We start from the raw sequence: 17880 nt of genomic DNA on the forward strand, positions 1-17880 counted from the left end.
TAATATCCAGCAAGGACTCTTAGGGTTGAAATCATGACACAGCTTTAGCATTCAAGGCACAACCTGGTGCCTTGAAATCCTTTGCTCAAAGAACTTTGTGCAATCATAAATATTAATAGTTTCCTTGAACGTAAGTAGGGGCGTTAGGGAAGGCATTAGAGTGTGATGATTAAGAGTGCCTGCCCTGGAGGCAGAATCCTGGACCTCAGGTCACAGCTCTGACACTTACAAGCTATAGGATGCTAGACAAGTTATTTGACCTCTCTATGACTTAATTTTCTCTTCCATCATATGGGGTAATATCACCTACCTCATAATTAAATTATATATGTAAAACTTACGTAGTACATGGCACATAGTAAAAGCTCAAGGAATGCAGCTACCTTTATTATCTGAGAAGGTGAAATTCTGATGGAGCAAAAACCTGAAGTATCTCTGGATCACAGGTATGGGTTGCCAGTACACCTGTGTACTTTGGTCTCTCTCTTGCAAAGAAAGGAAGGTCAGATGTTTCTCGTGGCACCACCTAGGAAGTATGGGTACTTTTTAATCACTTATCACAGAGGAGAAGGGCAGAGAATGTGTCAAGGAAAATAGGAGTCAGAAATGAAGCATTAGTCCTTAAAGTCGACATTGCAAGGCCACTTGAAAGATAGAGAGCAGGTGGATGTAGAAAGTGGCTTTCATCAATAACCAGGATTTCTAGCTCAGTGGGAACCAAGTGGTGAACAGGACCACAACTGCCAGCTGACAATCACTCCAAGTCATAAACGGCTACTATTTTCAATGCTTAACAGCCTGAGAGGATTTCCTATGGTGCGTGGCAAAGGGAGCCCTGTAGAACTAACAGCTCTTTCTAGGTAGTATTTAAACCCTGCCCTTATTATAAAGGTGAAAATAAGAAATTCAACACCAAATAATTTCCTTAAATGGGTGAGATATTAAGCAACAACTCTTGCTTCACAAGTCAACATGATTAAATCCCACCAAGAACAAACTTTAGAAGGTGGCTGCTGGCTGAGGGAAACTCACCATCTCCACAGGAGAGTGCAAAGTCTGTGCAACAATCAGGTGGGAAGAGGAAGGGAGGCAAAGAAGTTTCCAGAGTATGTGTAGTACTGCCTACCAATTAGTAAATGCCATGTAATGAGATAAATGATTCCGGTTGGGTTTCAAAAATGCAATAAAACATCTGATAAATAGTTTTATCCCATCAGAATTTCTCATTATTTCCCTTGCAGTTAAGAAAATACTGAGATTTGCATTAGCACAAGGTACAGGCATTTTCCTATTGTGATTCCTTTTATTACCAAAGATTTTTCTTTTAAACAATTATTGGGGAATGTATTAGTTTGCTAGGGCTGCCATAACAAATACCACAGACTGGGGGACTTAAGTAATAGAACTTTATTTTCTTACAGTTTGTAGATTGGAAATCCAAGATCAAGCGGTTGGCATGTTTGGTTTCTCCTGAGGCCTGTCTCCTCAACTTGCATATTGCTGCCTTCTCACTGTGACCTCACAGAGCCTTTTCCTCTGTGTGTGCAGGCTGCTAATATCTATCTCTGTGTGTCCTGATTTCCTCTTCTTATAAGGACTTTCATCAGATTGGATTAAGGTCCACCCTAACAGCCTCATTATAACTTAATTACCTCTTGAAATGTTCTGTCTCTAAATATAGAGACATTCTGAGACACTGCTGGGGGTTAGAGCTTCAACATACAGATCTGGGGTGGACATGATCAGCCCATAATGGGGAATCTTGACAGACTCTGAGAATTTCCCTTTAGCAGAGGCATGTGCCAGGATCTTACACCAGGACAGAACCTATTGTGGTGGCCACCTATAGAGTTGCCAGGGATAAACTCAGGATATGTGCATGCACATTACACACACTGGTCCTTTGATGTATCAGCCGGGCCTGCCCAAATTTGGGCTTCTTAAGAAGCAGCCCCTGTCTGGATCTGAGGATGATTTCACCACAGAGTTATATTTGTATAATTTTGGCTGCTCTACCAGACTACCGCTGGTTAATAATACTTAGCATATTTTATCATATTTGTATCACTAACTTTTTCACCTTTCCTATTTATAAAGGTTATTTATTTATTTGGTGGGGGATAGTGGCAGAGAGAGAGAGAGAGAGAGAGAGAGAGAGAGACAGGAAGAGAGAGAAGAGAGAGAGAACCTGACAGCACAGAGCCCAATACAGGGCTCCGTCCCAGGAACCGCAAGATCATGACCTGAGCTGAAACCACGAGTCATATGCTTAACCAACTGAGGCACCGGGAGCCCCTCACCTTTTCTTTTTAAACAAGGATCATAGAGTAGTGCCAATCTCATGCCTGAAAGCACTGAAATTTGGATGGATTCTTTCCCCTTAGCCTCCCCCATCCACTGCACCTCAAAGCATCCCCTCCCTTCTACCTCTTGCTAGAGCACTTGATCCTAAACTTGGCTCAGAAAGACTGGTAGCATTGTGTAAAAAATTGCCCATCCAAGCTATTCAGAAACTCCACAGGCCAAACTGTTTTACATCATGGCAGAGCAACGAGATTAGTGTGAAAGACAGCCAGTGTTCCTGGAACAATGTTCTGATGTAGTTTTCAAAATGAGTCAGAGTTTCTGTGAGATTTGTGACTTAAAGAAGAAAAAAAAAACAACAAAGGCATTCTTTAAGATTTTGGCTTTTTTTTCCCCCTGCAACTCGTGAACATTAAGGGATATTTCTTCAGGAACCTGCTGTTATATTCCTCTAGATCTGGCAGATTGCAGCGGTCATGCTGGGAGAGTCCAGCTCTGCTGGCAGGAGGAACCTTCTGATCACAGCTTGCCAAGTCAGGTCACCCAGACTGCTGTGGATCCCACGACTGACCTGTTGACCTTGACACCCTAATCCTTTTGTCCCCCGTTCATCCCCTGGCTTTCCAGTGGCTCAGTTTCTTATCTCATATTCCCTATATATTTTGGTCCCAGAAACTGCCAGGGGGCATCCTGGTTAGAATCTCCTGACTTCCTGAAACCTTGATAGTTTCTCATTGCCAGTGGCCAGTTGATGTGCTGCTTAGGTAAATATTGTAGATAAAAGATTTAAACCACAGTATCATGACTCTTTAGTTGTGTTATTTTATTAGTTGTGTTATTTTGTCTGTTTACCTGTTATAAAAAATAGTTAATATTCTCTTTAAGGGTTGTTTAGTTTTTTAAAAAATACATTATGACAAACTGAAGATTATTTGTATAATGATGTTACTCAGTTTCATTTCTGTATGCTTTTTTGAATAGAAGACTAAGAAGTAGAGTCACAGCCAGATCAGAGGAAGTTGGACACGTTATCCACGCCTTCATCTATAATCTGGGTGTGTTCATGGTTTTGTATATCCCACATGCATATGTCACTGGCTACGTGCATAGAGGCTGAAAAAATACATGAGATGTACTGTGCTACACCTTGAACCCTCTTTGGATTTTTACCCTTATTAAATATTTCATCTGTCTTCCCTAGATTAATCTCCCCAGTAGAGTATCTTCTTTCTGAATTTATTTGATTCTGTCATCTTTTACTCTTGCTTCTCTTCCTACCTCCTTATCTCTCATCCTTCTTACTTAATTCCTCTTCCTTTCTAGTCTGTCACCAGTGTTTTAACCTTGACTTCTTCCCCTTCCACTCTATTCCTAGTTATCTTTTCTTATTTTTTTTTTATTCCCAAAAGCCTCCAGTTTTCAACTAGGACTAATGATTCACAAATGTTTACCTTTTAAGTTTCCAACTTGTAGTTAAAACAGCCTGCTGGTCCTCTTCTCGTAGATATATTATAGACTCTTCATACCCAAACTGAACAAAATGAAGCTGACTGTCTTCTTTTGCAACACTGCCATTTCTTCTTTGGTATTTAGCGTGGCTAACTGCATCATCATTCTAAATTGCCTGAGCTGGGAGCCAAAGACTGATCTTTGATACTGTATTTTCCCTCTTGTGCTATCTGTCACCATGTAATATTGCTTCCCTAACCCAAGCTACCATCGTCTCTGCCTCAATAAGCAAGACAGACTACTTTTTGACCTCCTTATTTTCCTTCTCACTCTTCAGCACTTTGTTTTCCACTCAGCAGCCAAAGTCACATTTTTTTTTTATTTCTCATGAAACTCATGTCATATAACTAGAGCCTGGAATCAGGGTCCCACTTTATCAGACCTTTTGCCTATCTTTTCCATTCTGTGTTAATATTCTCCCTCCTACACCCCATCCAACACCCCCCCCCCGCCCCCGTTTAAGACTAGTCCAGTTTGTAATGGCTTTTTGTTTATTAAAACTTACCTGGACTGTCCCCTCTACCCAGGGCAGCTGTATTTTCTCTTCCCATTTTTTCTTGGGACTCTCTTCCTCAGGTATTCCCATGGTGACCTCCTTCTTAACATTCTGTTGTTCTCTGCTTAAACGTCACCTCATTAGAAAGGTGTTTCCTGCTGAACATTCAACCCAAAGCAGCCTTGCATAAACACGCACACACCCCTCCCCCGCCCAGGCACTCTCTATTCCCATAAACCATTTTATTTTTATATCACCACCTGAAGTCATCTTGTTTATTTATTTATTTATTGGCTTCCACTACCCACTACAGTGTAAGCTCCATGAGAGTAGGAACCTTCATATGCTTTGCTTACTGTGGTATTCTAAGCACTTAGAACACAGCCAGGTATATAGTAGGTGTTCAATAAAAAAATAAGTAGATGCATTCATGTTTCTCAAGTATTTTCCATGTCTTCCCTCACTGTTCCTTTCTCATATCTACTTTAGATCTTCATGATTGCTCTTTTGGGCTTCGAAAAAGCTACCTGCTGATGTTCCTTTCCCTAATCTTCTTCCTTGCCAAAGCCCCCTGTGCTTTGCTACCTGGGTTATATTTTTATAACTCTTTATGCCGTTCTTTTGCTGAACAAAGCAGCACTTTTATGACCAAATGCATTCTTCCAGGGGTGGGATAGTAGCAGCTGTAGCAGGAGGGAGGGTTTGCTCTGTTTACCGAAGAGTGAGATGTGTTTTTGGAAGGGCAGCTTCTTCATTGGTTGCTGCTGAATTTAAACCTGAGGACCAGGGTCAAATATCGACAGCTGCTTCCTCTCCATTAATTAGGCCCCACAACTTCTAAAAAGTATATATCTGTGCTTATGATGGTCCCATGACTTCAGTATGCATTTTAAATGGGAAGAGTTTGATCCCATATTTATTCAAGATAACCAGTTTTTTTATCTGTAAAAATAAGTGTCATATCTCCTTCCCTGGACATGGTGAGGATGCTCCTTGCATCGATTTATGACAAAGGAGGGTGATGAAATGGAAAGGAGGCAGAAAATTAGGTAGGGACTATTTATGTTGTTTTTTTTTTTTTTAATTCTTTCAATGCCTAGCCCATTGTCTCATACACAGTAGGCACACAGTCAACCAATTTGAAATATTTGAGTATTAACATTTTTTATGCTTATGCTGTGCACTGGGGCATATGAGTGAACAAAATAGAAATAATCCCAACTGTATTATAGGCTGGTAGAGGAAAAAGCTCTCAACTGATCATCATGCAAGTACATCATAATTAAAAATGGTATTATACTTGAGGGGCGCCTGGGTGGCTCAGTCGGTCGGGCGTCCGACTTCAGCTCAGGTCACGATCTCACGGTCCATGAGTTCGAGCCCCGCGTCGGGCTCTGGGCTGATGGCTCAGAGCCTGGAGCCTGTTTCCGATTCTGTGTCTCCCTCTCTCTCTGCCCCTCCCCTGTTCATGCTCTGTCTCTCTCTGTCCCAAAAATAAATAAACGTTAAAAAAAATATTAAAAAAAATAAAAAAAAATGGTGATATACTTGAAAACAAAACTACAAGTGCAACTATAAGTTAGCATATTTGTGGGTGGGTGTTATACATCCAGATGACTGCCTGCATTACTATCCTCTCTTTTATGGTAAGGTGAAGTGCAGTTGTCCACCATTGTGTCAATGCATAGCAGTTTCGCTGAGTCACTCATGCATGGATGTAGAAGTGGAGAGGAGCCAGAGTCTCATACAAATTCACCCCGTATTGAGGAACACCTACTGTCAGGACACAGAACAAGAGCCCCTTAGATAACCATTCCTTTTACATCATACTTTTATGGTTGATTTCTTTTATGAACTGGTTGTTTCTTTTGTCCATGGGTTTTTTGCCAAGTTTGAATGATGAAGATATTGGTAAATGAAAAATAAAAATGTTCACTGATTAAAATCAGGAAAAAAAGATGCAGATCTTGTAGTGTAGTGGTAGTGGTGGTGATCTGATAGGCCCTCTTATACGAATGCAGAAGTGAAGGGCAAGAAAGAGTTATTCAGGTGAAGAACAGGAAATAGAGCAGGCAAAGAAAGGGAACAGCATTATATAGGTCCAGAGGCTAAACAGAAGAGTTTGGGATACATGAAGAAGTCTGATGAACCTAGAATATAGAGTCTGTGAGGCAGGATAGCTTAAGGTAGAGTTAGAGCCATTAGAAGAGACTAGATCATACATGGCTTTGCAGCTCTCCAGATTAGGGAATCAATGGCCTATCCTGTTCTGTGCATTCTTATCCTAATGTCTTGTCCCTGCCTCCTTGTTTAACCTATAAACCTTTTTAGGGTCCTCCTATGTTTCTAGTCAGGACCATCATGACTTCCTAAAACTTTCAGTTCTGCATTATTAAATATATTCCTTAGGGCTTGTATTTGTCTCTCAGTGCCCAAGCATTTTGCTGATGGGTTAAGAGGAGGAGAACACATTTCCTGGAGCTCAGATATCTCAGATCACTAGCTTAATCTATAATTCTGTTTCCACATGGAATTCAGCAAAAGTTAAATGCTCAGATGTGCTTCAGTTTATTTATAGAAAATTTTATATGGTACGTGAGAAATTTGTCAAGCAGAAGCCAATAAGATGTAAAACAAATAATTATTTACCACTTTCCAAAAAATAGAGTAAACTTTTAGTCTCATATGGCCAAATCTAGGACTTGGCACTTTGATTTTTTTTTTTAATTTTTAATTGTTTTTAATGTTTATTTTTGACAGAGAGAGACAGAGCATGAGCAGGGGAGGGGCAGAGAGAGAGGGAGACACAGAATCTGAAGCAGGCTTCAGGCTCTGAGCTGTCAGCACAGAGCCGTACATGGGGCTCGAACCCACAGACTGGGTGAGATTATGACCTCAGCTGAAGTCGGACGCTCAACCGACTGAGCCACCCTGGTGCCCCTAGGACTTGCACTTTGAATGTGGCAGAAACATTTATGGCTTCTCTTTATAACAGACATTTACTGCACTGATTTTCGTAATACATCCTGCAAGGAATATGTGAAAAGTTATGTCCCCGACCTTTGTGTCCAACAAACATTTGCACAATGCCTCTCACACAGTAGGTGTCCAATAATAACAATACTGACACCCACCACCTCCCCCGCCAGCAGAGCAGAGCATTTCTCTTAGGAAGGAGAGTTTTCTCCAGAACAAATGATAGGCCCTGAAGTTAGTGATGAATAATCTCTGTGTTCTATATACTGCTTGGAGAGAAAGAGGCTATAAAAGAGAGAAGAGAGCGCCAGTGGTTGTGAAAGTCTATAGCAGCATTATAGGTGCATATTCACCATAATGTAGCCATAAATCCAAATCATGCCACCGGTCATAAAAAAGATAACATGAAGGGAATAAAATCATAAAGGCACCATATATTGAGCACTTACCATGTGTCAGATACTGTGCTAAGAATTAGCTCTAAGCTTCACAATGGCTCTGGCAGGCAGCTATTATCCTCTCTATCTTATGTGTAAGGGAAAGAAAGCATAGATGGGCCACATGAGCACACAGTTAATAAATGTTGGGAAATTTTTAAACCTGGTCTGCCCAGTTCACACTCCAAACTTCGATTCGACCAAGGACACTTAATTTTTCAGAACAGTCTAGGCCATAGAGATCAGGGCTGATCAAAACAAAACAAAACAAAACAAAACACAAACCTACTGTTAGATGCCAACTCAGGAGCTCACGTAATGGCCTGACCTGTAAATCCCCAAAAGAGAGAGATTACCAGAATTAGCAGATTTCCTAAAGAACTCGAGTGACTAGTGCATCTGCTGCCATGGAAGTTGCTTCATACTTTTTTCAAAAATTCAATCAAGTGGCCTAAAATGTTATGAATCCCCTTTTCAAAAAATACTGTTATGTTTGATTCTGCTGTGTTCTATCAGTCTGATCTTTGAGCAAATGTCAAAGCGAATTGGTAGATTAGAGCAGGGTCAGCTCAAAGGAATGATGCCCAAGCCTTGTTAGAGAAGCTGACATGTAGTGGCTGTGTGACTTCATTATTTCCTTTAAGCTAGGACTTTATTAATTACCTGCCAAGGACAAGGCATTGTATGTGCTAAGGACACGCTGGCACATAAGAAAGACAATCTGCCTGTAAGCGCCCTCCTCTCCCTCCTTGGATTTTCAGGCTTAGCTCACTGTGCCCTGCCTGGTCTCACAAGGGATCATTTCCAGTCCAATTGACTGGGAGATAGAAGGAGAACTTCATTCTGTACTACTTTTCCACCCTGATTTAGCAAAGTCTAATTTATTGCCTTGGAAGGTGATACAAAAACATTTCTTATACTCTCTGTTTGTTTAGTTGAATGTATGTTTTAGTAATTTGTGTTTTTTATATATTCCCTTGGGCAATTTAGGAAAAAAGATTGAACTCTAAGTTGATCACTTTGATCCAGGAATCGTGTGTGCTCACTGGCTATCATGTACAGCCCAGAGTCACTGACCCACTATCAGTAAAACATGCTTTGTGAAATGTTTTCTCAGAAATGGAGATGCATTTGCACAAATTGCTTCCCGTTCTTTTGGTGTCTCTTGTTAGCAGCAGCATGCATTTGTGTGAAAGCTGGCAGGGGTCAGGACACAGACTGTGGTCATGGACCTCAGCACAGCTAACTGGCATGTACAGGGATGAAATCTGCAACTTTTGCCTCATTAGCACCATGTCCCCTACTGAGTTAACCAGCCATAGGCAATTGGAGAACTCGGAAGGTTAATTCTTTCTGCCCATAGGTAGAGTTACAGCTGAATGGACTAAGCCCTTAAAATGTTATCACTCCAACCAGGAAATTTTAAGTGGAAAAAATGGCTGGTAGTACAAAAAGGTTAAACGAATTGAAAACAGGTCTAAAGCAGACTTGCAGTTTTCTCGAGAGTTGCATAAAATATTCTGTAACTTTTGCAGAGGTTATGACTTGAAACATGTTTCAACCATGTGATTACCAGGAACTATTAAAATAAATGGCACAAATAAGGCATTTAAATATAGATACTCACAGCTTCAAAACACAAGAGAAGAGGAAATGAAGCAGCTTTGTTTTTCTTACAAAAACACCCAGGTGACTTTATTTGGAATTTGAATAAATACCTCTTTATTCAAATAGAGAGGAAGGCTGCTAAGGCTAAAAAAAATGTCGATTATTTCCCCCTCAAGGGAGTCCTGCCCTGAGCTGATGTATCAGTATGAGGCAGTGCTCCTGCTAAATTACATACAAAGCAGGCAGAACAGATGGGCTCTGAAGACACAGCCAAGGGACCACTGTCCGTGTAGCTTAAGATAAATGTCATGGCTTCACTTTGCACTTCTAAGGTTCCTGTGACCCCAAGTCACTATTCATTTTCAACAGGCGCTCTGGTCTTCCTCTCCTGGCTCCTGTGTTCGGAAGACACAGTGCATGTGGGAGGACAGGGAGGTCTTTCTCTGCGAGAGATCCCTCACGTGTGAAATGGGCACTAATATCGATGAACTGAACAGAGCCCTGGTCTCTGCCCTTGTTTAGGAGAGAAATAAAAAGTGAGTGCCCAAATGTCCTCTCTGCACAGAAAGGGAAAACCACAAACTCACTGGGGGTACAGCTAGACAAGGGAAAACCAGTAGGTCTTCAGCAGTTAGGCCAGAAAGGTGATGGCAAGAATTTGGCGCTTGAATAGGAACGTGCTATGGTGCCTTCCAATTCTTCCATTTTGGCTTGCTGGCAAAAGGTAGCATAAAAAATAATTATTTGAAATAGCTAGGATTTCTTGAGCACTTACTGTGTGCTATCTGCTAGGTACTTGGAAAAGTCCATGTGATCTTTGCAGTACGTAGTGATAAAAGCCAAAGAAAAATAGCCCGGAAGGGCAAGGCCGGATCCAAATGAGGAAGCCTGTCACACACTTCAGCCTTGCCCACAGTCTGTGTCTTCACTACAGTGTTCTTCAAAACAGCAGTGGAACTAGCAATCATGGTTCACAGTTAACTGGATAACTTGTAACTAGACACACACAGGGATTTTCACTGCCAAAGGAAGAAAACTTACTTGTGAGGAACAATTATCTGATGGTATGACAGAATACAATATAAAGACTGTAATGGAAGAAATAATTATAGGTAAACATAAGTAATTTACCTATTCTGTTGTCTTCTGAGGTATATATGCGAAGTTACATAGAAATCCCAGAAGTATGGTGATGAGAAATGGCCCTCCGAGCTCTTCTAGAATATGTTAGGGTCATGAAACAATACGGCAAAGTGTGTACATCCTTACCACATAATCAGTTCGAATGGTTGTTTTTGAAAAGTGTATTCTCTCATGTAACATTAAATCCTTTATCTAATTTAATTTGCAGAACTTCTTTCAAATAGTTAGCAACCTTCTAGATGAAGAAAACAAGGAAAAATGGGAGGATGCACAACAGGTAAGATTGGAGCTGTTTCAAAACCTAAAACAGAGTTGGCTAAAGAAAGCTTTAAAAATATGTGAAGAGGGCCGCCTGGGTGGCTCAGTTGTTGGGCGACCCACTTTGGCTCAGGTCATGATCTCACAGTTTGTGAGTTCGAGCCCCGCGTCAGACTCTGTGCTGACAGCTCAGAGCCTGGAGCCTACTTCACCTTCTGTGTCTCTGTTCTCTCTGCCCCTCCCTTGCTCACGCTCTGAGTCTCTCTGTCTCTCAATAATAAATAAACGTTAATTTTTTTTTTAAATATGTGAAGAAACTAATGGTTTTCTGTTCCCAGAACATAAAAGGAGACTTTGATTAGACACTTAGAAGTCATCCTAGGTTGTGTTATACTAATTTTTGAGAAAATAAGTGATCTCTTCTATCCTAACAATTAATGGAATGAGTATTATGAATGTGAAAACACTGGACAGGTTTGAGTAATTTGTAACGTTGAGATATCAGTACATAATAACTATATGCCTTACCAACCATAGTCTGTCCTATCTACAGACTATGGGAGAAAGAGCAAATCCAAAAGCACATATTACAAACCAAACTGGGGGGTATTGACAAGGAAAATCATTTACATTTACTATAGCACTATGCAGAGTCTGGAACAGACATGCAGATGTGCATTTGGATTCAAAGCCAAGAGTTGTAAAAATGAGTTATCATAAGAGAATTTGTATTCTGCTTTTTTTCTATTTCTGCCATGCATGATCAGTGTAACAAGTGACCCTATTGATTTAATTAGTGTTTTAAAATGCCTTTCAAAGCCATTTGTGCTATACTGATTTATGTGTGGTTAATAACACTTTTTTTCTAAATTACAAAAATAAGTGGGTTAGAGGTTAAGAAAGGGAAAATAAACATGTTTTTAAAAATACTGTGGAGATTTAATTTGACTATTTGAATTCTTTAAGTTTTCTGATTGACTTTTGCTAACTCCAAGAGAACAATGTGATCTTGAAAATAAGAATATTTACTGAGATTCAAGTGAGCCATCTATCCCTTTCTCCCCTTATAATCATCTTCTGGGCCTTCAGGAGCAAAGCATGCCCTTTATTCCTGTATGATAGGGACTCTAAAAATAGTCCAGTGTGGGTCTAGCTCATTATCAGGTACAAATTCTGTGCTTCTGGCCATAGGAAAAAAAAAAAGATCACTCCTTAGTTTAAGACCCTGAATTTATCTTTTTCTGCTAGTTTGAATTATATATTTGTCCTTGGCTTTCTTCTAGAGGAGAGCCTCATTCACTCACTGTAAGGAAATAGTGTCTTTCCCTAGAATACAGCTGCAGAGACTAACCACATCCTTCCAGAATGCTGGAGACTATTAATTATGGCTATATTTAGAACAAATATATAATACCCTTTTAAAAACAAGACTGCAATTCATTGGATCACATTATTTATTGTGAGGTCCCGACTTGAACAAATAATGAATGGTAGCACAACTTCTCTTCAATGGAAAATCCTGAATCCATAATCCATCTATTTACTTGTGATTTTGAGTTAGCTATGTCCTTATTTTTAAATTCTTCAGTAGTGATACTCTTTGATGACTTTTTAAAGGTAACTATTTGAAGCTTAAAAAAAAAAAAAAAAACAACTATTTTGTAGCTTTTACCAAAAGGTATTCCTTCAAATGCAGCCACGTGGGAAATGAGACTCCAGGTTGGTGGCACAAAGGTTGGACTCCGTTTGTCACACATAGTTCATCTCAAATTTACCTGGTAATTGGGGTGACCACTTGCTAGTTAACTGGCTTTATCCAAAGAAAGAAAAAATAAACTTTTTCTATCTTCATGAAGGTAGTTTTACAACTTAGAGCAAGGTGCCTGCTGAAGTTACATTTACATAGAAACTGAGACAGAGGCCCTGTCTTATTTGTTATCACCTCTGTCTCTCTCTGAAAGACATCCCTGGGTCTTTAAGCTGGTAAGAGTCTATTTAGCTTTTTAAAAACATTTAAATACATTTCAAAGAGACAGAGAAAGAATTGATCAATTATTAGTTTTCAAAAGCAAATGCTTTAAGAAAGCGAATGAAAGATGTGGGGCTGGGAGAGGGAGTCTCTCATTTTCAGCAGGGAGAATTAAGCTTCTTATTTTAAATTTGTGTTTACCCTTACATGACACACACTCATATACACCTACAAAAAAATAGTAGAAAAAATACAGTAGTAGCAGAAAGCTTGGAGCTGATGGAAATTTCATGCAGATTTTTGGAATGATGATGATGAACTCTTAGAATTCATATTTAATGATTGGAAACTAGTTAAGAAAGAACATCTCTCCCCAAATGTTTCCAATATTAAAAAATTTACAAGTATCTATGCCACAGATTTCTAGGTGTCATAGCCATTGTTCTTGTTTTCAAATATATGTGGGTGACTATACTATGCACCCTCAGTATCTGCATTTTAGCTGGGCACAGTCGACTTTACACACCACACCTGCTATTCGCCCTGCCCAATGTGTCTTCCTCCTACTCTGGTCCCCTTCTAGCTCTGACTGTATGTTTCTCTGCTAATCAGACTGTCTCTTACCCTTCTGCACTAGGCTTTGCAAAGATAAAGCCACTACAACTCTAATCCACTTAATTTTTTCATGCTTAGAAGTGGCAGTGGTACTGAATGGCTAAAAGAAATGAACCTAACTTCAAAAGACTTTTCTGCTCTAATGTGGTTATATAATGCAGGCTGACTTTATAAGCATTAGGGGTTACGCATACTAACAGTCATATGACCTTTTTTTAAATGGCCTTCACTTCCTACACATTATGAACTATTTCCAGAATCAGATTGTTTAGGAGAAAAACTCCTCTGTTTGCAGTGCGTGAGGTGGCATGGTGTTGGGTTTGCTTTGTATATATACAAGGGAAGCACCAACACTAGCACTATTATCATGATCCCGAAATTATTGCTAACATTGCTATTCATATCATGGCTATGACAGCTATGGAAGTGAATGCCCCTCCCAAGACTGAATGAACTTAATAGTTTGTAAATATCTTCACGATGACAATAACAATTGTGTTTTCTTCCAATGTCCATCATATAGATGCTAAGTAAAAAAGGCAAAAAGCCTCAAGATTTCAGTGTTTGTTCTATGTCATAATTAGGTGAGGAAAAGATCCCATCAAAAGTAAGGACAGACAATTCCCAAGTATACAATCTGTTAGATATTTTTAGTTTCCTTAGACTTATGGGAGATTAATCACTGCATCATATCACCGTCGAAGCTCTTGCCGTGTGACACCTGGTATCATTCTCAGCCCGTGGTTCAAAAACACAACTGTTGCCAGGTGCAGAATTTTCTTCAAGTAAAACAGAGTTCATTTATGACCTCATTATGTAGTTTTTGTTATTCCTGTTACATATTCTACTATATAGACTTTTTATTCCTTCTAACCCTTGCTTATTTTTGTAGATTTATCCTGGCTCTATAGAATTAATGCAGGTGATTGAAGATTTTATACACATTGTTGGAATGGGGATGATGGACTTTCAGAATTCATACTTAATGACTGGAAATGTAGGTAAGAAATAAGATTGTTTCCCAAAATCGTACTGAAATAAAAAAAAATTGCAAGTATCTGAGCCATACATTTCTAAGTGTAATATCCATTGCTCATATCTTCAGGTATATGTAAGTAATGTGTTATGGATACTTGGTGTATGATTTTTAGATAGACCCAACTGCATATACATTATACACAGACAGACACACATTTGCATGGGTTCATATATAGCGTTTACCTTGTGTTTATCTGTACATGTATACATAAAGGAGATTATGTGTCCTTTTCTTCCATTTGCCAAATATTCATTGCTATCCAACCTAATGTTGAAAATACATAATACATATTGTGTGTTTTGTTAAAAAAGTGAGTCTTCGTAATCTTCATACGTTGTTGATGAGGATGCCAGGCTACTTTTTAGCTAGCTGTCCCAATGAAGTAGTGAATCAGCATGGGTTGTGGAATAACTGTAAGGATCAAGGTCATGGTGCTGTTGGTGCTGCTGCAGTTTTCCTGAGTAACTTCTGGGACACAGTGGATCTCTCAGGTCCCTCTGTAGTGGATTCTGTGATGCCAGAGAAGTGAAGACATATTTCTTCCTTTAGTTGCTTTTAAATTGTCTCTAATAGGGAAGAATTACACAGAGAAGCAAAACCTGCACACACTTTCATGGTGTAACAATTACTTTGAGCCAACAGCAGTTATGTTAACCAAATGGCAGATTACTCTCTATAGTGAAAAAACAAAAAAACGGCAAGAGCAAAGAAACAGTATTCTTAAATATTGTACACATTGAGTTGATATAGGTTCACAGTTTTCTCATTTCTTTAAAGCTTCCTCTCATAATATTGCTGTGATTCAGACTTTCTGTCATTTGTCATGCTTTAGTAGTCTTCACACAAAGACCACTGAGATGTAGATAATTATGTGTTTAAATAAACATATCTTACCTCAGATTCTTATTCATGGTATATTTCATTTTTAGTTTCTGAATCAGGAAGATACCTAACTTGGTAGAGGGATTAACTAGGGGAGTACAACTAGTACAGGTCACATAAACACATACATGTATATAAGATATATGTATTATTCATATATATATATATATGAATAAGGATTTTGCTGGTTTACTTTACACTTGATTTCTTCTGAAAGTACTTTAGCCCTATAGGGACTTGTATGATCCTAAGATATTTTCCATCAGGATAACCTCAAATGGTAGTGGATAATAGCTAATTACTGGTAATATTATTTAGTTGAGGGAGGCCTATGCAATTCCTTAAAGGAGCCATTTCCATGCCAATATACCGTCTTCATGCAGTGTAAGGCCTTACGGTTAGATTATGTCTTAATACGCTTTCTGAGTCCGTTTGAGGGCCCAGATTTATCATCTGAGTAGGGGTTTAGCAGCTTGTGCTGGCTCAGAAATGGAGTGAACTGTCCCTTGCTCTAAGCAATGAGTGATGAGAAGAAAAAGGGACCAAAAATAGTATGTTTGTTGTAGGATAAATTCAGAAATCGGAAAAAGTCCAAATTAAACGTCTATTCCAAAAGTGGCTGAACAAAGAGAGGAAAGATCAGCCCTGTAGGAAAAGGGATAGTGTATTGGGCTCTGGGTTTTTGGGCACATAGAAGGAAGAACTAGAGAGATTCTGGAGATGCTGGTCATTCAAGGTGGAGCCATTCTCCAAAGAGATTCCTGACTTCTGTGGCAAGGGGGACCCGTGAAATCTGCTCTGGCAAATTAGCCCATTCGCAAAGTCATTTGCAAGAAAAACTAAGCGGAAAACACGCAGAGGTATTGTTTCTTTAATTCTTTTTTTGTAAATGTTAACATCTAATTCTTAAAGGCATTGCTCGTTAAAAGTATCAGTAAAAGATACATGGCATTTGTTCAGTTTGGAAAAACCTATAATAGAAGCCATGCCAATCTCAGAGTCTAGTAAACTTAAATTCAGACTTAAAGGACACTGAATAACAGAATGAAATTTTTTATAGTACTAGTATAATTGACTATGGAGATTAAATGATTTATGAACACATTACTTTTTTTAAATTTTTTTAATGTTTATCCATCTTTGAGAGAGAGGGAGAGACAGAGCATGAGCAGGGGAGCGGCAGAGAGAGGGAGACACAGAATTCAAAGCAGGCTCCAGGCTCTGAACTGTCAGCACAGAGCCGGCTCAAACTCAGGAACCGCTAGATCATGACCCTCAGGTCATGACCCGAAGCCAGACGCTCAGCCGACTGAGCCACCTAGGTCCCCCTAACACTTATTACTCTTTACCTGTCTTTTGACTTACCAAAATTACATATTTGAAAACTTTGTGTATTATTTTTTGCATTAAGATTCTGTTATATAGGTTTGGCTACTTCCTTTACCATCACTAAACTTTAAGAAGTGTCTTAAGCATAATAACCCAAAGCAATTAAGTACTGCAAATAAAGCCAGTATTGTCCTATACTGTCTTTAATCTTGTATAAGAACAGTATGATTTGGCCTTCTGGTCATTTATGTGGAATTAATTACATTTTTTTAAAAAGGTTACATTCTGTATAACATTATTATACTAGCTAAAAGAGATCTTATTTATTATTGATTTCCTCCCAATACTAGCTCAGAGACTGTCTTATTGTAGTTTGATGACTAGAAGGTTATTCTCAATAATATTTTGGAATTTTTCCAAAGTGTATGCATATATTAGCCAGGTTCTCCAGAAAAAGAGTCCCTAAGATATAAGTAGGTATACAGAAAGAGATTTATTTTGGGGATATTGGCTTATACAATTATGGAGGCTGAGAAGACCCGCCACCTGTTGTCTGAAAGCTGGAGGCCAAGAAAGCTGATTAGGTAGTTCCAGTCCAAACCTGAAAGTCCAAGAACCAGGAGCACCATTGTGCCAGGGCAGAAGAAGATGGATGCCTCTCCTCAAGCAAAGAGCATTCATCCTTTGCCTTTTTTATTCTATTCAGCTCTCAGTGGATCACATGATGCCTGCCTGCATTGGTAAGGCAGATCTTCTTTACTCAGTCTACTGATTCAAATGCTAATCTCTTCCAGTAATACCCTCATAGATACATCCTGAAATAATGTTCTGCCAGTTATCTGGGCATCCATTATTAATACATAAAATGAACCATCACAATCCACAAGTATCAAATTGGATAATATAGATAATAGTTACTTATTCTATATGTTCTTCATGTTATCCAATTTGATGCTAATATATATAAAATATGATGACACTGTTTTGTCTTATATATCCAATGATTTGGAGAAGGACACACATAGAGAATAATTTACAGTAGCAAAGTGTGAAATGTATGAGTTGTCATTCATTTGTCTTACATCCTAAGTCCAAATATTAATTACCCAACATGGAGCTCATTATACTGAGCATACACACACGTACACACACATTTAATGCACATACACGCTCTTGTGTGTGCACATATAAATGCACATGTACCCACAGCTTGTGAGTAATAAATAGAGAATAGGTAACTAAGAAAGGTTGCTTATTCCTTAGGGCCATTTTCTTCAGGGCATGTTGGATTAGAACTACTTAAAGAACCATAAGA

At 39.0% G+C, this 17880-nt stretch overlaps 1 protein-coding gene across 4 annotated transcripts in view; it reads left to right on the forward strand.

Annotated features, from left to right (window-relative positions):
* The window catches only part of ADGRB3 (adhesion G protein-coupled receptor B3), a 734277-nt gene that overhangs the window by 372983 nt on the left and 343414 nt on the right, over positions 1 to 17880 (forward strand). For all 4 annotated transcript variants that reach the window (XM_045498673.1, XM_045498672.1, XM_045498671.1 and 1 more), the window contains 2 exons: positions 10682 to 10750; positions 14208 to 14316. In XM_045498673.1, coding sequence (XP_045354629.1) covers positions 10682 to 10750; positions 14208 to 14316 — 178 coding nt within the window. The remainder of the gene's footprint in view (positions 1 to 10681; positions 10751 to 14207; positions 14317 to 17880) is intronic.

Source organism: Leopardus geoffroyi, chromosome B2 (assembly GCF_018350155.1).
Source record: "Leopardus geoffroyi isolate Oge1 chromosome B2, O.geoffroyi_Oge1_pat1.0, whole genome shotgun sequence".
Lineage (NCBI taxonomy): Eukaryota > Metazoa > Chordata > Mammalia > Carnivora > Felidae > Leopardus > Leopardus geoffroyi.